At 26.9% G+C, this 22255-nt stretch overlaps 3 protein-coding genes and 1 long non-coding RNA gene across 9 annotated transcripts; 1 reads left to right on the top strand and 3 right to left on the bottom strand.

The window, feature by feature from the left end:
- Window positions 1-22: 22 nt before the first annotated feature.
- LOC122511869 (arylsulfatase B-like) lies at window positions 23-3338 on the bottom strand. The gene is made up of 8 exons (XM_043627403.1): window positions 3129-3338; window positions 2811-3041; window positions 2456-2611; window positions 1828-2083; window positions 1176-1333; window positions 927-1062; window positions 397-806; window positions 23-263 (listed from the first exon to the last, which is right to left on the bottom strand). The coding sequence occupies exons 1-8, from the start codon at window positions 3264-3266 to the stop codon at window positions 33-35; spliced, it is 1716 nt and encodes a 571-aa protein (XP_043483338.1). The 5' UTR covers window positions 3267-3338; the 3' UTR covers window positions 23-32.
- LOC122511872 lies at window positions 1285-14580 on the top strand. Of its 2 annotated transcripts, XR_006302565.1 has the most exons (4): window positions 12169-12295; window positions 12582-12714; window positions 14012-14307; window positions 14425-14580. It is a non-coding gene; the product is annotated as an uncharacterized LOC122511872 (long non-coding RNA). The 2 variants fall into 2 exon arrangements; XR_006302566.1 differs by lacking the exon at window positions 12169-12295 and adding an exon at window positions 1285-1418 and having other exon boundaries at window positions 14012-14580.
- Window positions 3512-10263, bottom strand: LOC122511868 (arylsulfatase B-like). 5 transcript variants are annotated; one of them, XR_006302564.1, is made up of 10 exons: window positions 7237-7805; window positions 6803-6984; window positions 6465-6695; window positions 6232-6387; window positions 5886-6141; window positions 5352-5509; window positions 5114-5249; window positions 4594-5036; window positions 3924-4521; window positions 3512-3870 (listed from the first exon to the last, which is right to left on the bottom strand). XR_006302564.1 is itself a non-coding variant. In XM_043627401.1 (9 exons), exons 2-9 carry the CDS (start codon window positions 6959-6961, stop codon window positions 4006-4008), a joined length of 2055 nt encoding a protein of 684 aa, XP_043483336.1. In that variant the 5' UTR covers window positions 6962-6984; window positions 10217-10263; the 3' UTR covers window positions 3512-4005. The 5 variants fall into 5 exon arrangements, 4 of the variants coding, with proteins under 4 accessions (XP_043483336.1, XP_043483337.1, XP_043483335.1 ...); XM_043627401.1 differs by lacking the exon at window positions 7237-7805 and adding an exon at window positions 10217-10263 and having other exon boundaries at window positions 3512-4521; XM_043627402.1 differs by lacking the exon at window positions 7237-7805 and adding an exon at window positions 10217-10253 and having other exon boundaries at window positions 3512-4521; window positions 6803-6972.
- Window positions 14581-14719: 139 nt separating the features above from the next.
- Window positions 14720-20296, bottom strand: LOC122511871 (farnesol dehydrogenase-like). The gene is made up of 6 exons (XM_043627407.1): window positions 20111-20296; window positions 19030-19257; window positions 17129-17255; window positions 16343-16475; window positions 15123-15266; window positions 14720-14966 (listed from the first exon to the last, which is right to left on the bottom strand). The coding sequence occupies exons 1-6, from the start codon at window positions 20181-20183 to the stop codon at window positions 14922-14924; spliced, it is 750 nt and encodes a 249-aa protein (XP_043483342.1). The 5' UTR covers window positions 20184-20296; the 3' UTR covers window positions 14720-14921.
- Between the last annotated feature and the right edge of the window lie 1959 nt (window positions 20297-22255).

Below are 22255 nucleotides of genomic sequence, written 5' to 3'. Positions count from 1 at the left end.
AAGACAAAATCGTAATGTGAGAAATTGAGAAGTTATCTTAGAGAAGAATCGTTCCAAGTTGTCCAAATTCCGTTCCAATTGATTGGATTGGCTTTGGGATCATTTGGAACGTTTGACGCTGGAGTCATTGTTTTTTTATAAAACAATATTGATGATTCCAGTGATTTTAAAATATCGGGATGAGTCGTGGCGAGATTTATTCTTTCGCATGGATCTTTTTTTATGTTGAAGAGACAAGGAGCTTTTAATGGATCGCATGTTATCTGTGAACAAGTAAGTTGTATTTTTTATTTTAGTTTATTAATGATATAAAAATAAGGTAAAATAAAATTAAAGAAGAAAAAAAGGAGATGGAAAATTTATATTATTTACTGAATTTATATTTAAGTTGCTTACATTTTGTTTCAAGTTGCAGATCAACTCAGCATCACGTCTAAGTGTTAAGATTTCTCGAGAAGTGAGAGTCATTTTGTGGGAGGGATTTTTCTCATCCGTTCCTTGAATTGAACTTAAATTGAGTTGAGAAATGGCAATTCCGACTTTACTTTGAAGAACGTCCTCAGGATTAAATTTCGGTGAAACGCCCTCAGTTGGGAATTTCTCTGGCCTTCCGGTGTCGCCATACCAAGAGTCTCCATTTTTCGCCGAACCATTTAGGTATTTGAAATCACCTTTTCGAATTGCTGAATAATTGTCAATCTCGTCAATGTTGATGATAATTTCATCTCGGGGATTATTTTCCTCCGTGACGAGGGTTGACCACAAATTCTTTCCGTCAATTTTCCCGAGAGCTTTTGGATCGTAACCTATTTTTCAAAACAATTTTTTTTTGTATTTTTTTATTTTGTTTTTTATTATATTCTTTCTTTATTATATTTTGTTCCTTATTTTCAGTTTATTTTATTGTAAAAATTTTTGCTCTTTACCCGCAGCGGAATATAAAGTTGGAAGCCAATCGGAAATGTGCATTAAGTGATTTGCGACTCTTTTGGGATTTTTGATTAGAGGACTCCAGATTGCTGCTGATCCACGAACGGCTCCCTCCCAAGGACTCGCTTTTATCTAGGAGGTAATTATGGAAAAATTATTATTGAAAGTATATTGAATTTGGAAATTTGGAAAATGGAGAAAATTTTATAGTAAAAGTGAGATATAAAATAAGAGATTAATCTTACTCCTCGCAGCGGATGATTACTGCCTCGATTACCGTATATTCCCATTGTTGGAGCTCCATTATCCGACATGAATACAATCACACTGTTATCGAGCATTCCACGACGTTTCAAAGCAGCAACAACTTCTCCGACACTTTGATCCAATTTTGAAACCATCGCTGGAATGTTATTTAAGAAAAAATTTTCATCACCTTCAGTTATTGTGAAAATTCAATTTTCATCAGTCAAGGTCCGAATTCAAAGGTAAGATTTGTATTTAAAAAAAAACTAACTAAGAAAAAAGATTTTATGTTTGTAGTTGTAGAGTCTATTAATATTTGATACACTTCCCCATGAGGAAGCATAGTTTTTAATTAGGGATAATAATAATATTAATTTCTTTTCAGGAAAAATTTATCCTTAATAAAGTGTTTGGAAAAAAAACAATATTTGATACACTTCCCCCATGAGGAAGAAAAATACTAAAATGATAACTACAAAATTTTATATTTGTAGTAAATATCGAGTCTAATTTTTAATAGAATTTTAAAAAATTCAGTATTTCACAAATTTCCCCCAATGAGAGAACAAAATACTATAATAACTACAAAATTTTATATTTGTTGTAGTATTGAGTCCATTGATTACTAAATCAATTTCGAAAGTAACAGACCTGCGTATATTCTTCTCTCGGGATCTTGAATGTAGGTGAATTTAGCGATTTCTTCATCGGGTGCTTGAAAGAGTTTATCATTATTTCCGGTGTGAGGTGCTAAATGAGCCAAGTACATGAACATAGGATCACGTTGATTGTGTTCATCAATTTGACGAATCGCTTCTTCCGTAAATAAATCCGTAGAATATTTTCCCGCTGTGTCCCAAGCTACGCTCATATTTCTTCTCATATCGAATCCTCGATATTTTTCTAACTTTTTTTAAGAGACAGAAAAATAATGATTCTTTGTGAATTCCATTTTTAAAATTCATTCACAATCAGTTTGGATTCGAATTGAATTTGTTTTCAAATTTAATTTTGGATTTAAATTTTGTTTACGAATTTAATTTTGGATTCGAATTGAATTTGTTTTTCAAGTTTAATTTTGGATTCGAATTGAATTTGGTTTTAAATTTAACTTTGGATTCGAATTGAATTCGGTTTCAAATTTAATTTTAAATTCGAATTGAATTTGCTTTTCAAGTTAAATTTTGGATTCGAATTGAATTTGGTTTCAAATTAATTTCAGATTCGAATTGAATTTGATTTCAAAATTATTCCAATTGCGATAAAAAAAAATACTCACTGTCGATTGAACAATATGTGAATAATAATCTTGCAAACCATTCCAGTAGCCGAAATGAGAGTCAAATCCTCGATAACATGGTGTGTAATCTTTACGATAAAATCCCAGGTGCCATTTTCCAACTGCGTGTGTCTTGTATCCGACTTCTCGCAAATACTGTCATTAGGGGAAGTTTTTTAAAATTTTAGTTGTATTTTTTAGTTCGGGATAATTGAATCCCTAAAGTATTAAGTTTCAGTATTTTTTCAGTTTCGGAATATTTGAATCTTATAAGATAAAAAATTGAATTTATAATTTAAGTTTGAATTGAATTTATAATTCAATTTTCTATAAGAAACAATTGTGATTTAAAAACCTCTGGTAGTAATTTTTCGGTGAGTGGAAGTCCTCGTGGTTCAGGTTCTAAGAGAACGCTATGTTGCATTCCTGTATGAATGGGATATTTTCCGGTCAAAAGAGAAGCTCGACTGGGCGTGCATAATGGTGCCACATAATGATTATTCAAAATTAAACCATTATACGCAAGAGCATCGATATTAGGCGTTGGTATTTGATTTGATCCATGAAAACTAACATCGTTCCATCCCTATTAATTAAAAGAATTTTTTCAATTTTATGAAAATTAGATGTTAAAATTTTAATATTAGGTTTCTAATTTTTTTTGCCAACTCACCAAATCGTCAGCTAGAATTAAAATAATATTTGGCCGTTTCGTCCCATTTTTTCTTCCTGATGAATTTTTAATTGAAGCTACTTCTCCTTTTGCAAAAATAAAAATTATCGATATTAAATAAATCAGCACAACTCTCATTTTTTTAAGAGTTTATGTAAACGAAAATAATTCGGGAGTAAAGGAAATATTTTTTTTTTCACTAAAAATAGCAATTTGCATAAAATAAATACGTTTTGCTTTCGTCAAATGATAAGATAAGGTTTATTACTTTTAGCTTTTTTTATTTACTTGCATAAGTATAAACAAATATTTATACTACTACAAAAAGAAAATTGAATTTTGCAGGGAAAATTACAAATAAAGATTAAAGAACTAAATAAAAGTCATATTCTGCTTACCATTTATTTTAAAAGTATACATTTTACTAAAAGTTGAAAGTGCACTTAACTTTATATTTACAAACTGCACCGACAAATTAAATTTCGAATTTTTATAAATTATATTTTCTACGACTTAGTTTCAATTACTTTATTTTGGAATGTACGAAAATACTTGATTTCCAAGTACGTTTTCCTATTAATCACTTGACGGAATTTTTCGAGTCGAATGAGAATATTCATAAAAATATTCCCGTGATCGAAAATTACCAGTCGACAGTCGACTCACGAGGTTCGCATTTTCAGTAATTAAATAAATAAGTTTTATTCACAAATCAGTTTTCTTCGCTGAAAATAAAAACTCCGTTCCCTCCTGCGACTCCTCCAAGAAATCCGCGAAAAGGGAACGGAGTTTAATGTTTTTCCCTTTTAGCATGAGAAATGTAGAAAATTTTTATTCTAGTCAAAGTGCGATTTTTCGCGAACCCCTTTTCCTTTTGTCAATCGATATTTTTAGTCACGTCCCTAAACGAATCGATTGCCTTGAAATTTGGCAAATCTTTTGAATAGTGAGATATTCTTCTCTCGTCCTGCACGGAAATTGAACCTGGACCGCTGCTTATTTGATCGTCATATTCAACGAATGAGCGAGTTTCTTGGAATGATTTTTTCGCACAATTGAGACCCATAAGGACAAACATTCCTATTATTAGAAGACCAAATATTACGGCAATTATGGCGATAATTATTGTCTGTCCTTGCGCAGATTTCTTTGTGGAATCGTACTTTATTGGATTATCATCCATCCAATTTGTCCAGGTTTGATTCCAATTTATTGGATTTGCGTTCTTGTCATTTTCGACATTACTTGCTGGAATTGTTGATAGTTTGTATTTGAGGAGAGCGTCTTCTAGGGTTTTTAGAATTATTGGTCGAGTTGCGGCGAGATTTATCCTCTCGCAGGGATCTTCCTTGATGTTGAAGAGGCAAGGTGCTTCGATTGGATTACAGGTCACCTGTTAAATAAATTAAGTTATTTTATTTGAATCTTTTTTAAAATCTATTTATTGTAAGAAATGGATAAGAACCTCGTCTTCTTTTTTCACGTTGCAAATAACTTCAGCGTCGTTTCTAAGTTTTATAATTTCGGATTGTAGGAGAATCTGAATTTTCGATTTCAAACTTGGTGATGACTCATTTTCCCGTACGATTCGCATTTGTTGGATTTGTTTCGAAGTAATGGCGCCTGAAATAGCGACTCCTGCTTTACTCATCAAAATCTCTTGAGGATTGTACGTTGGTAGACAACCTTCGATTTGTTGTTCCTCCTCTCTTCCAGTCTCACCGTACCATAATTCACCGTTTTTCGTCGAGCCAATAACGTATTTGAAATCGCCTCGACGAATCGCCGCGTAATTTGCAATCTCGTCAATGTTGATTAAAATCTCGGATCGTGGATTATTCTTCTCTGTGACAAGGGTCGACCACAAATCGTGTCCGTCAATTGTTCCCAAGTTCTTTGGATCGAGACCTATTTGTAAAATACTTTAATATTTTTTTGCGCATTTACTTTTTTATTTTATTAATTTACTGCTAATTTGTTTATACCCGCAGCGGAATATAAGGTGGGAAGCCAATCGGCAATGTGCATTAGATGATTTGATACACGTTTTGGATTTTCGATTAGGGGACTCCAAATTGCAGCTACGCCACGAACGGCTCCTTCCCAAGGTGTTTCTTTTATCTAATTTAATTATACAATTTCGGATTTAATTTAAAATTGACGGGCAGGAATTGACGTTAGGTTGGAAATTTTCAATTTGGTAGACGAATGTTAGTTACTTACTCCACGTAGAGGATAATTACTGCCTCGATTACTATGAATTCCCATTGTCGGGGCTCCATTATCAGATAAGAAAATAATGATACTGTTGTCGAGCATTGCACGTCGTCTCAGAGCCGCGATAACTTCTCCAACGCTTTGATCCAATTTCGAGACCATTGCTGGAAAATTATTTTTGTCATACTTTAAAATTATTTTTGTAGGTACTAATTAGAAGCTAGAAGATACTGAGGGACTCTCGATCTTGACCTAATTTTAATAAGTAATTTACCTAATTAATAATTAATTTGGATTTACTAACATTTCTTCATTTCTCTCTTCTCTAGAACATTTTTAATTGTGGATAATACTAATAATATTAATTTCTTTTCAGGAAAAATGTATCCTTAATAAAGTGTTTGGAAAAAAATACACTATTTGACATACTTCCCCAATGAGGAAACAAAATACTAAAACGATAACTACTATTAAAAGAATATCAACAAAATAACTACAAAATTCGAGTCATTAATTATCACTTAATTGAAAGTAACAAACCTGCGTATATTCTTCTCTCGGGATCCTGAATGTAGGAGAATTTAGCGATTTCTTCATCGGGTGCTTGAAAGGGATTGTCCTGATTGCCCGTGTGTGGCGCCAAATGAGCCAAGTACATGAACATAGGATTACTTTGATCGTGCTGATCAATTAGACGAATCGCTTCTTCTGTAAATAAATCCGTGGAATATTTTCCTGCCGTGTCCCAAGCCGTGGTCATATTTCGCCTCATGTCGAATCCCCGATATCCTTCTTTCTATTCAGGAGAAGTAATCAAATATCTTCAAAATTATTTCCCTCGAAAAATATAATTCAAATTATCCATTGAGTCATCAAATTTACTCACTGTCGATTGGACAATGTGTGAATAGTAATCTTGAAAACCATTCCAGTAGCCAAAATGAGTGTCAAATCCCCGAAATGTTGGTGTATAGTCCTCGTGATAGTATCCCAGGTGCCATTTGCCAATTGCGTGTGTCTTATAACCGCCTTCTCGTAAATACTAAAAATCGAGTTGATTAATTTTGAATCGAACTGATTAATTTTTGGAGAATATTCTCTTTATTGGGTGAATTTTACCTGTGGGAGTAGTTTTTCGGTTAGGGGAAGTCCCCGTGGTTCTGGTTCAAAGAGAACAAGATGTTGCAGTCCCATGTGAATGGGATATTTTCCGGTCAAAAGAGAAGCTCGACTGGGTGTGCATAATGGTGCGACGTAATGGTTATTCAAAATTATTCCATTGTACGCGAGAGCATCGATATTTGGTGTTGATATTTGATTCGATCCGTGAAAACCCACATCGTTCCATCCCTATGAATGAATGAATGAATGAATGAAGGTGCAAAATATAAAAAATTCTTTTCATGATTTTAGCTTTTTTGTCATCGTCTAACAATTATAGTTAGTGGGAAAATTACCAAATCGTCAGCAAGAATAATTATGATGTGCGGTTTGTTCTTCTTTTCCTCGCAATCTTCTATTTTCCCCGAAAATGAGGACGACGGAATTCTACTTGATATCGTATTGGAAAATAGTGAACCTAGCACTAATGCTAGCCATAAAATTACACCCCTCATCTCATCGAAATCTGTAATAAATTCTAAAAAGAATGTAGGTCTCAATTTTAATTTCTTTTTTTTCATTACTGAAAATATAATTAATAATTAGATTCATTTAGTAATGAATATTTTTTCCTAATGATAAACAAGTAGATTAGATTTAGTTTCAAGTTTTTGTAATTTAGTTTCTTTTTTCGATTTGGAAAATTTAAAGTGGAACAACTGTGAAGAGAAAAAGCGTTCGATATTGGAAATTCACCTCGGGGATTCAAATAACGAGAAGATTTGCTTACTTGGCGAGGAAACGTGTCCTCTTATTTCCATCGAGGATCCCGTTTCCTCCTCCTCGGGCGGGTCATCTTCTGGTGGAAAATTATTGCGGGGTCGCGTTTTCTGCTCGAAGAATCACGAGCGCTTTTCTGTGGTGCGCAGTATAGAGACGAGAAATGAACTGACCGTTCCCGACTGAGTGCTTTAGCTTTATTACTTTGACTTTAATGTTCTTTGAATATTCCTGCTACTTCTAACAGGAGGAACACGCCAAGTATTCAGAGCGTGGAGAACATCCTCTCTTTCTCTCTCTTGAGAAAGAAAAAGCGATCTTTTAACGAGCGAATTATACTACTAACAAGTATCATCTCACCATTTCGAATCTAATGACGAGAATAAAAAGGATTTTCTTCTATTTTGAATCCCAAAAAAATTATCAAAATTTTAAAATTATTTCTCTAAAAATCGTTCTAACTACGATTAGAGAATTGTCTTTCACTATTGTCGAGTTTATGAAAAAAATATTTAATAATTGAAAAAGAATGTTGAGAACTAGTATATTGAATAATATTTTCTCGATTCCCCCGCAGTAATACGCGATAAACAATTTGATTGCCATAGGAACTTTTCCTGTCGAGTTTATGTGAATGATAATTTATTCCAAACAGGTTTGCGCGCTCAATTGTTATATATTATGGAGGAAAATTAGATTTCAACGCACAATTTCAGTTTTCAGTCGAGCGTCGCGCATCGTGACGAGATTAAAAGAACTAATTAATATATATGCATATCAATTTTATTTAAATTGAAAATTAATTTAAAAGAAAAATCTTCTCTTCGTTAGAATTTAAAGTATATTTTAGTGGTAGTAGTAGTAAAGTACAACAAGACAAATAAATTTAAAAAAGAAATAAATTTCCTCAAGAACTTTCTCGGTGAAAAATCTCATATTTTGTCAGAGTCGATTAAATTTCTTTAAGGAGCACTTAAAATGAAATTAGGCGCGAGAATCTTTTGTTTTGAATTAAATGTTATAAATTCGCAACAGATAGAAAGTGTAATACGAGAATGACAGCGAGAGATACATAACAGAGCGTTAAGCCATTATTGAAATGCCAAGGTGCTTCCAAGCAAATCGAGTATTGCGCTTATGATTATCATTCGAAGGCTATCTATAAATTTCAATTTGTCAGTCTATTTCATTCAGGCGAAATTTTTCCTAATTTTAATTACTCCCAAAATTTTAATTTTTTATTCATTTTATTATTTTCAATATTAGTAATTAATGAAATAATATTTTCTATTAACTGTTAACTCGTTTTCTATTAGCTGTTCGTTTTTTCAAAAATAATATTTAAATTTCGCGCCATTGTTGAGTTTCAATTTCCGAAAGTTGGTACATATGCGTTTTGACGCATCGCTTTCTGTTGATGCCCAACAATGCCCAATTTCTCGGCATTAGCGCACAGATCGTATAATAAGAAATCAATGGTTTATGGCGGGTGAGAAAAAACATTTATTTTTATATCGAGTCTATTACTAATCACCGAAATTCCTGCGAACTAGAAAGGTTGTAGGTTAATAAATTATGGACAAATTTCTAGATTTAATCACCAATAGATAATTTTTAGGTTATATCAGTGAAATTTGATCTTCCTGAAAAAAAAGATTTGGGAGAAAACAATTATAAAGTTAATTATGAATAATTATGGACATTTTACAAGTCTATTAAATTTATTGATAAAGAATAAGGTATTTTAATTATTGATAATTAATATAGAAATCAGTTTTGTGCACGTGGCGTGAAATTATCTTAATAAACTTTCAGTATATATCTGTTTTATATACATATATATAAATATAAATACTTGAATGTTGTTAAATGTGCACATAGACATAGATAAATTTTGTATCCAAAACTTCGTGAATTCATCGGGGTGTGGAAGAAAATACCGATTAAAACCACACCAATTAATCTTTAAGTTGCGCATTGCCGAAGTTCTTCCGTGGTTTGCGATTCCGGTTTTTCTCGCAGCTGATGCGCCTTCTTGACTTAAATAATTGCTTTCTTGTTATAACAACTAATCTCACCTGTCTTCAACTTTTAACACTTACTTCTTCATGCAAAAAAAATTATATGCTGTACGTTATTACTATTCATTTTTTGTCAGCGATTTTAATCGTTAATTTTTAAAGACAAAGTATTCGTTATTTTATATTTTTTTTATTTTTATTTTATATAGTGAAACTTCCTGTTTCTTTTTGAAGGTCAAGTTCGAGTCTTGAATTTTTGTTTCATTTTTTCTCGCACAGAAGGTACACTTTTCCGTAAATTTATTATTAACTAATTTTATTATTTAATAATTTTATTAAATTATCAATTAATTATATTAATTTATTATTAAATGATTTTGTTAATTAAACTTTATTATTAATTTATGTAATTTTAATTAAATTCTTTAAATTTGCATAATAAATTAGTTAGAATAATTTTTTTTGTTAGCGCCAAAAGTGTAACGTTATCTTATCATTAACAAAAATACGAAAAGTTAACACTTTTGGGAACAAATATGCAAATTATCTTGATTTTAAAATCTAATTTAGCACTTTCATAAAAGATGAGAAAATTTGGAGAGAGATTTTTATATTTTACAAATAAAAATATTTTTTAATACGCAAAGACAATTTTTAATTTTTTTCTGACAGATTTTTAAAAATAAAGTTTAATTAATAAAAGTTGTAAAATATTTTCCGAGCATTCAACATGATGAAAGTGATAAAAAAATAGAAATAAATTAACTTCACTTGAATAAGTTTTTAATTTTGAATTCTCATTACATCGTGGTAATATTGTCCTTTCCGAGTGTAAAAATAAATTTAAAATTTATTTCAAAAAAATGCAGGGAGAAATTAAATTTACTTCCATAGAATATAAATAATAATGCGTTGGAAAAATTAAATTTACGAATTTTTTTTTCTTAAATAATTAAATACAAATCTTACCGAAAAATTTTTTTTTTGCAATAGATTCCTGTGCTAGAGTTGAAATGATACTGTTAGCTTTTCACTTTAGAATCACGATAAGAACCTTTAGTTGCTTTTCTCACTTGAACAGATTCGAAGGAAAAAAGATTTTACAAGTGGGGGATATTTCATGTTCTTAGTTTCTAGGATGAAAGAAAACTTGAGAATTCTAATTTCCTGTTCAAAAAAGAAAAAGAAAGATTCTCAATTCTTCATTTTATTATTCATCTTCTTCTACTTTTTTATCTCTTCTCTTCTTCTTTTTTTACTACTGACTTCAATTAAAATTCATAAAAACTTTAGAACTATATTGACTTTTTTTGAATTATTATATCCACTTAACGAGGTGGGCAAACGGCCAAAAATATTGTTGAGAATAAAAGTTTTTTACTTTGAAACTTTTCCCCTCAGTTTGCAGTTCAAAAATCTCTAGAAAGGGTCGTAAATAAAAACAGAGTATTTTATAAAAATCCTCGAGACATTTCGGATAGGAAAAAAATTAATTGCCTAAAGTCCCTAAAGTTTTAAAAAAAAGAAAAATTATATTCGAAACAAGAGAATTAATTTTTATAAGAAATAATATTTAATAGTATAAAAAATAATTATTTAATACTTATTTTAAATTAGTTGTAAATAATTGGTTTTTTAACAAACATTTTTATATTGCAATTTTTTGGGAGGGAGAGAGAGGGAAAATGATGCTATTGTGATAAAGAAAATTGATTCAGAAAACAAGATACGTTCGTTTAAGAATGTGTAAAAATTCAATAAAAGGCCATCATTCGAAAAATAACTTCCTTTATGAGGAAGCATCTCTTATCTGTTGCCTAGATCTGGATCAATATTATTTTTTAGATAAAACTGATAGAGACACAGAGGAGTTAATTTTAAAATTGGTATCAATTAATTGAATATAAACAAAAAATTAAATTTTCGTTGCTTAAAAATCTTTTTAAATAATTTTACATTTGAAAATAATAAAGAATTGATGAAATTTTTATTTTTAGTTACAAATTGAAAAGAATAAATAAATCACAGAAATTCTAAGTCCTTGAAGTTATAACAATATATCAAGGCGCAGGAAGTGATTTTATATATATAAAATCACTTCTTAATATTTATAATAATTTTGTTTTTGAACATTTAATTTGTTTCTTTCTGGAAAAAATGTCTCTAGTTTTGATAGATTCTTAAAAATAATCAGCCCTTTCTTGAGTTTCCAAATTGTGATATTCAATAAATGTTACGAAATTTAGTTTAATGAATCATTTTTTATTTTCAAGTATGAATAATAATAATTTCTTTTCAGGAAAAATGTATTCTTAATAAAGTGTTTGGAAAATTGTCTCAAGAATACAATATCATCTTGGAAGTTGCCCTAAATTTTTTTTTTTATTTTAAAAATTCGGTATTTTGTCAATTTCTTTGTAAAATTTTGTTTTAAATCTTGGCCTTCGGCTTAGTTGATTTTAAACGATTCTCTTCATAATCTTTACATCATTTTCTTTACCAGAAATGAAAAAACTATTGATTTCAAATGTTTTTTTTGGTACTTTTTTTTATTATTAAATTATATAAAGTTGGGAAAACATTTTTTTCAGAATAGAAAAATTTTTTATCAATAAAATTAGTATTATGTGAAAAATAGAGTTGGGGAATTTTTATAAGAAAAAAAAGTTTAATTAAACTAATCTTGTTATCGAATATCTCTTGAAATTTATATAGTATTGAATAGAATAAGACGACGAAGTCTTCTTTTCTACCTCGACAAACAATTATTATTTTCGATTGAATCCCCTCTGTTCTCGATTCAAATCGAATCCACTTCAATTTATTTTTAAAATCTAAATATAACAAAATAGCAAAGTTAACAAATAAAAAATGTAGAATACGAAATAAATGAGATATGTAGATGTTTTTTTTGGTGAAAATGAAAATCATAAAAAAATTTAATTCTCCTTCTAACGCGGTCTCAATTTTCCGGATTTAAATAATTATCGTAAATCTTATTTCTGAAGAGACCGTGTATATGCAATTTTAATTAACTCGGGATTCATGGTAAGAGTCCTTAATTAATTAATTTTTGTCCTTTTTAATTTTTTCTTCTTCTATTTTTGCACGTCTTTTATTTTTATTTCTTTTCAAATTGATCATAAATTTTATAAATATAAATTTTTATTTATTATTATTAAATATATTTTTTCATTTATTAAATTTTAAAAACTGGGGATGAATTTTCGATTTTTAATTATTTATTTTTTTATTTAAAAAGAGGACATAATAGGCAAAACTTAATAAATTTCTCACTTTTTCTAATTATCTAGGCTTATTTTTTTTTTCTCAGATGCTGTGAAGAATAGAAAGACTGATTTTGTATCGAAGAATTTCCTGAGGTTCGAACGACTTTTTCTTTTTTTTTGTCAACGAGCAAATCCTCGGAAGGACCTTGTCCGCTGATACGAAGAGTTGACGGCCTGGTAAGTCACAAAACAATCATTAAAATCGAAATTAGACCTTCAATCACCGGATATTGAATGAAAGGCGCTTTGTCATCTTAGATTTCAATCTGAGACTTCATTATTGATTCCGCGTTAAAAAAAATATTATAAAATACATTGAAAGAGACAAAATATCTAAATTTTAATTCAGAGCATTGCAGAATTAAAGCAAATGATTATTTTTGGTAAATAGGAATTTTTTCTACATAACGGTTTGATTTATTTTTACCCCAATAATTAGTACGTACAAAATTGAGAATGAAAGTTTCTTTTCGCAAAAAAATTTTTCTTTTCAGAAAAATTTTATAAAGAAAAAAATTTGGAAAGAATGTTTCTTTTCGCAAAAAAATTTTTTTTCTTTATAAAATTTTTCTTTCCAGAAAAATTTTATAAAGAAAATAATTTGGTCCATTTTAATTTTTCTAGTTTTTAGGAAGTTTTTTTAATTTTGAAATTATCCGAGTGGAAATAAAGTAAAGGAGATAAAAAAAGATATAAGTCTGTGCATTTTTAATTTATGCATAAAATTTGCATACACATGGGCTTTTTACAATTTTTTTTGTCCATTCCTCACAAAATTTCTACAATAAATATTTATTTTAAACTATATGCAGAGAATTTACTCTAAAAAAAAGTAAATATATATAATTTTCTTAATTAGCGTTCAACACCTAAGACTTCACTAATTAAATTCGATTTCCAATTATGTAGATCATTTTTTTTTTATCGCGATATGTTATTTAGTTTATAAATTATAAATTTAAAGAAGGCTATTTATTAATTTTCTTTTATTTAAAATTTTAAATAATAAAAGAAATTAATAAGTAGAGTATGGAATATTAAAAATAAAAAAGTGAATTAAATTAGAAAATAAAACTAGAGCTACTTGTTTTTTTTATCATAGATTTTAATTTTGTAGGAAAAGAATTTTGAAAATTATTACAAAGGGACTTTATTATTATACAAAGTAAATTCAAGTTGCAATGGGAAATTAATTCTCCAATTTATTGCTCTTTCTGCACAATAAATATAGATTCTAAAAATTGAAATTGTGGTACCTTAAGAGTTTATTATACTTTGGAATGCATTTACGATCGAAAATTTTTATGAGAGAAATTCGGAAGGAATACTGTAATGTCGGTACTCAAAAACAAACGGATGTCTTATTCCTTAAAAAAAGTATTCTCAAGGAAACTTTTTTTTTTAAATTTAAATAATTTATTCTTATTTGTCAATTTTTGGTTGTATTTTAATTTGTGAATTTTTCTTTTAACAGGTTCTTGTTAATTCGAAATTATATTCGAAATTTTGCCGTTTGAAGAAAAATAAATTCTTAGCTTCGGGAGTGTCGCATTTTATCTGAAACCGCGAACGTCGTTAGGGAGTTATTTTTAAAAAGTAATTTTATTGTGTTTAAAAATGTTATTTAGAAAATATTTAGAAAATATTCGGGAGTGTTCGAAGTCGAGAGTGTGTTTTTGGAAAAGAATGTTTAGACAAACCTGGAAGAAAATAGTGATGTCGATTCGGAACTCAGGGATGGAGATCGGGCATTGGCGATTGCAGTCAAAGGTGAACAAACAAGTTTTTAATAATTATGTTAAAATTATTTTTATGCAAGACGATTCAAAAAATAAGGAATCTAAATGTTTTATTTTGAATTAATTTAATATTTTTTTTTGTTTTCAGACTAAAGCAGAAGGATCTTAGATGGAGGTTCTACAGTTGTGGTTCATCGATCGGCAAGTCGATTAATTTATTTATAATTTCTTAATTCATTGAAACCATTTTCACGCTGCAAATTTGCGCGTAAGGTTTATGAAGGAAGCTCCTATAATTTTCGTTTGTAAAAATTTTCGGGAAAAATTTTTCCCGATGGAAATAAGTAGCAGAATATTTTTCTCTCTACTGAAGCGTTAACAGAACAGTTCAAGTATCCACCAGGTGACGATTTGTCCTCTTAGCCTCGAGACAAAAAAAACCATTTTTAGAATATTTGTACATTTTTTATTTAGTATACAAATTCAAGTTTCTCTTCTTAAAGACTTAAATGCGTGTCTAAATTTTATCATTCGATTGTAAAAAAATTGATTTATGCAAGAGCCTCAGTGCGCCATTTTTCTTTGAGCAAATAGTTCATCCTTATCTGTCTTTTATATATGCATTTCAAGAATGGAGTATATATTTTAGCTTGAGGGTAGACCAAGACTCGTTAAAGTGAGCTCGTTTACCTGTAAGAAAAAATATGTTTTTCCTCTTTTAAAAGATCTATAATTTTTGATTTCGAGAAGAGTTAGTGGTGCATTATTCAAAAGAAGAATAAGAATAGAAAAAAGAAAATTCTGTCAATGATGATAAAAATACTAGGGTTTAAAATATGCTTTTACCTGAACATTTGGTGGCGTCGCTAAGACGAAGATAACAGCATCCAAGACGTCCTTCGTCTCGAGGATGGGAATTTGATCGATTATTGCCTCTGGGAGGCCTGCATTTAGGAGCATTCCTGTCCTCACTGCTGATGGGCTTATACTCTTTTTAGGATAAAAAAAAATTTTAAAACCTTCATGAATTTTTTTTAATTAGTTAATAAATAGAAGTAAATATTAATATCATTATTTGTATTCCGAAGAAAGGAACAAAAATTGTCTAGGCATAAAAAATTGAGGTTAGGTTACTATTTTTTTAGAATCAGGTTTCGTAAAAGTTTACGATACCGCGTTATTAATACTTTATAATAAAACTCAAAGCAATTTTGAAGATTTTAGACCCTAAAGGAAAGTGTTCTTAGTTTGAAATTTGTTTGCCATTCAACATAACCTATAAAAGTAAAACTTTGTGCCACGCTTTTTGCAATACAAAGTGGGAACTTATATATTGAAAAAAGTAAATCCTAATTTTATGTTCATATTTTAAAAGATTCTAAACAGTTTATGTCTTTATTTACCAAGGCCCTAAAGTTAGAATTATGTCTCTTGCCATGGCAATTTTTCCTGGGCACTTGAAAGGGAATTTAATCACTAAACCATAGAAAGAGTAAAATAAATCTGTTCGTGTATTACTATCGACACGTCGCATTCTACTACTAAATCACCAATGATTATTATTAGAGAAAAAAATTAATTGACTAATAAATAATATCCGCTTACACGGTATATAATACTCGAGGCATTCTACCATTGAAGCCGATGATAATATTTTTTTAAATTAACAAAAAAATTGCTATAGTATTCGAGAAATGACGTAGTGACAAAGTAGATTCAATTTTTCCATTGAAGCTCTGTGTAAAAATAATTAATAATAACTTAATTGTTGTTCCCTTAAATCGAAACTTGACGAAAATTATTATTTTTGGTAATTATTGTTATTTATTAGTAATTAACAAAAATATTTTGTGTTATTATTATTAAAAGTAAATAATAATAATTATATTTACTATTATTTAATAACAATTAACAAAAATAATATTTTGTATTATTATTATTATTACTAATTATTATTCAAAATAAATAATAATAATTATATTTACTATTAGTTCATAGTAATTAACAAAAATAATATTTTGTATTGTTATTATTTATTATTAAATTTTCTTCATTCTAATACTTACAGTAATTTTTATATTTGCCTTAATAGCCGCCAATTCATTTCTTAATGATTCAATCATTCCTGTGATTGCATATTTACTGGCACAATATAAACTAACCGGCATTTTAATGCTCTCCGCATAATGACCAGCGAAACTGCAATCAATTAATTTATGAGTAATAAATTATATTATTATAAAAAAAAATAATGATAAATAATAATAATTAATATTATAAATAAATAAGTGGAAGATAAGTTCAGAATAAGACGGAAGTGGTTTTTAGTGGAATTTACAGAAATTATTATAATTTTTATAAATATTATAAAATAAAATATTATCAATTAAAATAATAATAATGCACTCAGAGAAAAATTTGATTTAAACCAAATAAAATTTATTTAAAACAAATAAAAAGTCTAGTTGGCTCTGAGTCAAATATATATTTTTTCTAGGTGTAAAAATAATAGTAATAATAATAAAAATAGTAATAATAGTAATAATAATAATAATAATAATAATAATAAAAATAGTAATAATAGTAATAATAATAATAATAATAATAATAATAATAAAAATAGTAATAATAGTAATAAAAATAGTTATAATAATAATAATAACAATAGTAATAATGAAAATAATGATAAAAAAAGGTATAAATAATTTTTTTTTAAAAAGACTCATCAATAGACATTGTAAATGTAACAAATGTAATTGTAAATTTGGAAAATTTAATGAGTTGCAAATTACTTAAAATTATTATCAAGCACACGCGGATGTAATTTAAATTTATTTTGAAAATTGAATCACCTATTGATTGTAATGACATGGCCGGGGAATCGACGTTTTCTCATCGATTTTGTCGCTTCTCTAGTGCAAATTGCAACTGCCAAAACATTCACGTCCAATATTCTTTGAAACCCGTCGGTGGAACCATCTGTAAAAGATTTTTTAAAATTTTTATTAGCATAATAATTTTATATCATTGTTATTCTAACAAAATTTTTCTTGTGTGGATTTTTATATACAATTTAACTACAAGTTTCAAATATTAACCTCACGTTATTTTTCTGATTTATTTTGAAAACAACTTCAAAAAAAAAAAAAATTTTTAATTTATTTTTATTTGTTTTAATTAAAGTATTTTCAAAAATTGTAAATTGTAAAAAAATTGCATTTGGTTCAAATAAATTGTATTTGGTTAAAAAAAATTGTGTTTGGTTCAAATAAATTTATTTGAAATAAATTTTATTCGTTTGAGTTTAGTATAAAAATAAATTTAATAATTTTCTGCATTAAATAAAATAGCGAAAAAATAATTTACAATGTTTTAATTTTGAAACAATTTTAATTCAGAAAAGTTTATTTAATATTTTCACGACAATTTCTGTAATAACGGAAATATGTTTCACTTACAGTTGAATTGTATTGTATATTAAATTTGCAATGTGTAGTTTTTATTTAAATTGAAAATTTATTTAAAATGAAAATTTTATCGTTATAGTAAACTATGTTTATGAAAACAAACGTTGTTATAAGAGAAAAGTTTTTTCTTATTTTCTTTTCTTTAATTTTTTTTTCTTTTTTTGAAAAAGTCAAATGTCTTTGATTTAAAAAATCGGAATGAATTCTCATACGATTGTTTACTATATTAAATTAAAACAACGGAAGTGACATGCTAATGTAGTATTTAATTTATAATCGAAGGTTATTTTTCTTGTTCGAGATTCGCATAATATCAATAATATTTTTTGCACTTTTTTTTGTAAAATAAACTTTTTTTTTCTTCATTAAAATATTGCTTTTTAATTCAAATCGCAAGAATCAGAAAATTGAGAAATTAAAATTAATGTCTTTTTTAAAATTCATTAACTTTCGTGTTCATTAGTTCAAGGGGAATTTTTTTAAAATTTATTTTCTCTTTTTCTTATCAGTTATTTTTCCAAGTTCTATTATGTGTTTTATGGTCTTCTTTTTGTTTTGTAAATAAGCTACAATTAACTAATTAAAATAACGACTATTTAATAGAATTTTTCGAACTTTTTCCAAAGTTTTCTGATTTAAAAAAATTTCTTTTTTTTGTACTTTAATCATGTTGTTGATATTTTAATTTCAAACAGTGATTTATAAATTCATTTTTAAATTATCATTTTAATTGTAAATTATTTTTAATTCAGTTTTATTAATTTTTCATTTAACTTTTATTATAATTTCCAATTAAATATAATTAACGAATTAAAATGAAATAAATAATTTTTTTAGAGCAAATTCAAAAATGTTTTCAAATTGAATCAGATTTTGAATTTTAGTGATTTTAATTTAAAAATTCGGAGTTAAAAAAATTATAATTAATAAAATTCGTATCTAAGAAAATTCTAATTAATAAAATTCAAAATTAAAAAAAATCGTTATTAACAAAAAATTATAGTTTATAAAATTCGGAATTAAAAAATCGTAATTAATAAAATTAATTCATGAAATTAAAAAAAAAGGAGTTAAAAAATTGTTATTAATAAAATTCGTAACAATGAAAAATCGTAATTGAAAAAGAAATGAAACAAAAAAATTATTACGACTAAAATTTAAATAATAAATATAATGTTGTTTACGAATAATAATTTTTTACATTCTATTGTGTGTTTCATTGGTGAGTGTGTGGTGTGTGTGCTTGAATTATGTCTCTCATTAAAATTTGCGAGTCGTCAATTTACCAATAATAGGTTCGTTGAGAATAATTCCCGCGTTGTTAACGAGAACATCAACGCCCCCAAGTTCATTTTCAATCCATCGAAAAGCCCTTAGGATATCTTCTTCCTTTCTCACGTCACATTGAATTGGATAAAATTTACTTTTCTCATTTTTTACTCGATTCTCTATCTCCTCAAGTTTATTCATTTTCCTCGCCAAACCCACGACATTTAAACCAGCCTTTATCAGACCTTGAAACAGAGAAATTTCACAAAAATAAATTCTAGTCCTAATTCAATTTTTAAAAAATTTTTTATTTTATATTTATTTTGTATTTTATTTATTTATTTTTTATTTTTATTATCACTGAGATTTTTTTAAAATTCTGGTTCATTTATTTTAATTGTTAATTAGGGAATTTTTTATATAAATTTTATTTTTAATCAAATTTAAATGGGTGGAAATATTATTTACGTTTCAATTGTAAATAAATTAAATTTTAACTTTTTTAATATAAATTTTTTTATTATAATTATAATAATTGTTTATTTACCTTTTTATAATATTTTTTTATTTAAGAAACAATTTAATAAACAAATATTATTTATATATTTATTTATTTAAAGTACATATGGTCAAATATCAATTATTATTAATTATTTAAACAAATTGTTAATTAAAATTATTATTATTATTATTATTATTATTATTATTATTATTATTATTATTATTATTATTAGCATTATGAATTTGAAATAATAATTTTAATTAACAATTTGTTTAAATAGTTAATAATAATAACTAATATTTGTCGTTGTGTATTTTAAATAAATAAATATTAATATTTATTTTTAACCGTTTCTTATTTTTTATTTAATCAGTAAATAAAAATTTTATTTTTCAAATTTGTTTATTCATTTTTTTTATTATTTAATTTTTATTCAATCAGTAAATTTAATTTAATTAGTAAATACAATTTTATTTTTTAAATTTGTTTACTTATTCTTTTATCATTTAATTTTTTATTTTAATCAGTGAATAAATTTTTTTTCCAAATTCGCGTTTATTTATTTTTTTTACTATTTAATTTTGCAATTTTTTTACCTTCCGCAATTGTTGCACCAATTCCTGAACTAGCACCAGTGACAACAGCCACTTTTTGACACCAACGATCCATTTTTTTTTTTTTTTTGAAGTCCCAATCTTTTGACGCACAGTTTGCTACTGATAGTATATTTATGTTGTCTTTAACAGTGAGACACTGCCAATGACTCACAGACAAGCGAAAAAAAAAGAAAAAACAGTCGAAGAAAAAAAAACAAGCCACATCGGCTATTTTACAAGGTCCCCTTTTTCTTTTATTTCCATAAACTGTAATAAGCACTTTTGGCTCCTATCTTGGAATCTATCGAATTTCTCTAGAATTCAAATAATAGTTTCAAATTTCTCTTTTTTTTGGGTAAAAAATTATAAGGTTTATATATTTTTTGCTTTTTTCCAATAAAAATAGAATTTTTTTTTGCAACTCTTGAGTACAAATGCAAAAAATTTTTTTTTGTTTCAATATTGATGGAATTTATTTTTTAATTGTTGGAGGTCATTGCAACAGTGATTTAACTTTTCTTATCTCTGTCGCAAAAATATTTATCTGTGTTGTATTCTCTCGGCTATTATTTATTTACAATTTGTAAATTTGTATTTTTTGGAAAACAAGTTTTTTTATTCTATCAAATTTTTTATTTTATTTATTTAAAATTATATTTTTAATCGAAATTTAATTAGTTGATTAATAATTATAACTAATAATATTTTAAAACTATTAATATTATTATTTACTAACATTGTTAACTATTAATATTATTAACTAATGTTAAAAGTTAATAATGTTGTTATTAATTATTATTATTGTAACTAATAATATTTTTAAATAGTAATATTATTAAGTAAATATATTATTAATGACTAACTTTATTATTATTAATTATTATTATTAATTATTATTATTAATTATTATTATTAACTATTAATATTATTAATTAGTAAATTTAGTAAAATCTTTTTTTATATAATCAGTAATATTATTAATTAATTGTATTAAAAATTATTATTATAACTATTTAGAAAGATTTGTTAATATATTTTTAATTCTAATAAAATAATTTGAAATTAATTCCCCCTTTAATGAAATTTTTTGTTTATTCAAATTTTTTTTGAATTTTATAAAATATTTTTTCTTCCTTCCATTGAGATTTATTTATAAAAAGAATTTTTTTTCATTCATTTAATTATTAATTTTTGCTAAAAATTGGAGCACTTGCATTTTACTGGGGTTGAGGGAAAAAAATGAATTTTTTCCCCTGATTTTTAACTATCAATAGAAATGGCGCGATTGCAAACGACGAGTGAGAAGGCTGACAGTGACATTCAATGGCCTTGTCAATTTCGTGCGATTTCTGTTTGAATGCAAATTAAGCACATCTATTGTTTTTCGCTTGCCATGAATTTCAAAGCCAATTACCTCATTTCTTCTTTTCTATTTTTTTTTGTTTTTTATTTTTGCACACCTCGTGTATACGTGTATACACGTACGTATTTACAATTAGAACCAACAAGAATTTTATTTCTCTCGCAAATTTGATACCAATTTATTTCAATTTTTGAAAAAAAAAATTTCTCACTAAAAATTTGTGTTTTAGGGAGAGAAAAATAATTTTTAAAAATTGTGTACAAAAAATTAGGTAAAATTAAAAATTAACAACTATTATGAAAATTTGTTTTTACTTTATTTTGTAACTTAGGTTTTTATTTTTATTATCATTATTACTATTTTTATTTTTATTATTTTCAATGATTATTTTTTATCATTATGACTATTTTTACTACTATTCGAACGATAGTCGAATTTAAGTTTTTGAAAAGAAATTTAAATTTGGAAAGAAAAGTTAGGCACGAAAAATTTTAGTTACGGTCCTGACAACCCATACGTCAGTTCTGCGCACGCGTCCCCCCTCCAATAGGCGACAACTAGTCCCGCGTCCCCCACCACTTAGTCTGTGGAGTATATAAGCTGTCGACCAGCAAAGGTCCAGCGGAGACGAAGCGTTCCTTCTGCTCCCGAAGGATGTACCCAAAGTTTTTTAATATTTAAACAAACATTGTCTGACGAACTAATAAACTCATAATTAACAATCATTACACTGTTGCTAATTATTATTTTTTTAATTAGATTATTCACAACATTAAAAATAA

The sequence above is a fragment of the Leptopilina heterotoma genome, unplaced genomic scaffold (assembly GCF_015476425.1).
Source record: "Leptopilina heterotoma isolate Lh14 unplaced genomic scaffold, ASM1547642v1 Lhet_90, whole genome shotgun sequence".
Lineage (NCBI taxonomy): Eukaryota > Metazoa > Arthropoda > Insecta > Hymenoptera > Figitidae > Leptopilina > Leptopilina heterotoma.
Note: the sequence above shows the minus strand (reverse complement) of the source record. Positions and strands in the feature narration are given on the sequence as shown.

Excerpts from the sequence above, each read along its gene's own strand:
- LOC122511869 (XM_043627403.1), bottom strand. The coding sequence starts at position 3,266 with ATGAGAGTTGTGCTGATTTATTTAATATCGATAATTTTTATTTTTGCA. Across the intron at positions 2,084-2,455 it reads CACATATTGTTCAATCGACA|TTAGAAAAATATCGAGGATT; the intron begins GTGAGTATTTTT and ends TCTTAAAAAAAG. Across the intron at positions 1,063-1,175 it reads GTAATCATCCGCTGCGAGGA|ATAAAAGCGAGTCCTTGGGA; the intron begins GTAAGATTAATC and ends ATTACCTCCTAG.
- LOC122511868 (XM_043627399.1), bottom strand. The coding sequence starts at position 7,267 with ATGGAAATAAGAGGACACGTTTCCTCGCCAA. Across the intron at positions 5,250-5,351 it reads GTAATTATCCTCTACGTGGA|ATAAAAGAAACACCTTGGGA; the intron begins GTAAGTAACTAA and ends TAATTAAATTAG. Across the intron at positions 4,522-4,593 it reads ACGTGAAAAAAGAAGACGAG|GTGACCTGTAATCCAATCGA; the intron begins GTTCTTATCCAT and ends TTTATTTAACAG.
- LOC122511871 (XM_043627407.1), bottom strand. The coding sequence starts at position 20,183 with ATGGATCGTTGGTGTCAAAAAGTGGCTGTTGTCACTGGTGCTAGTTCA. Across the intron at positions 15,267-16,342 it reads AGGCAAATATAAAAATTACT|AGTATAAGCCCATCAGCAGT; the intron begins GTAAGTATTAGA and ends TATCCTAAAAAG. Across the intron at positions 14,967-15,122 it reads CGACGCCACCAAATGTTCAG|GTAAACGAGCTCACTTTAAC; the intron begins GTAAAAGCATAT and ends TTTTTCTTACAG.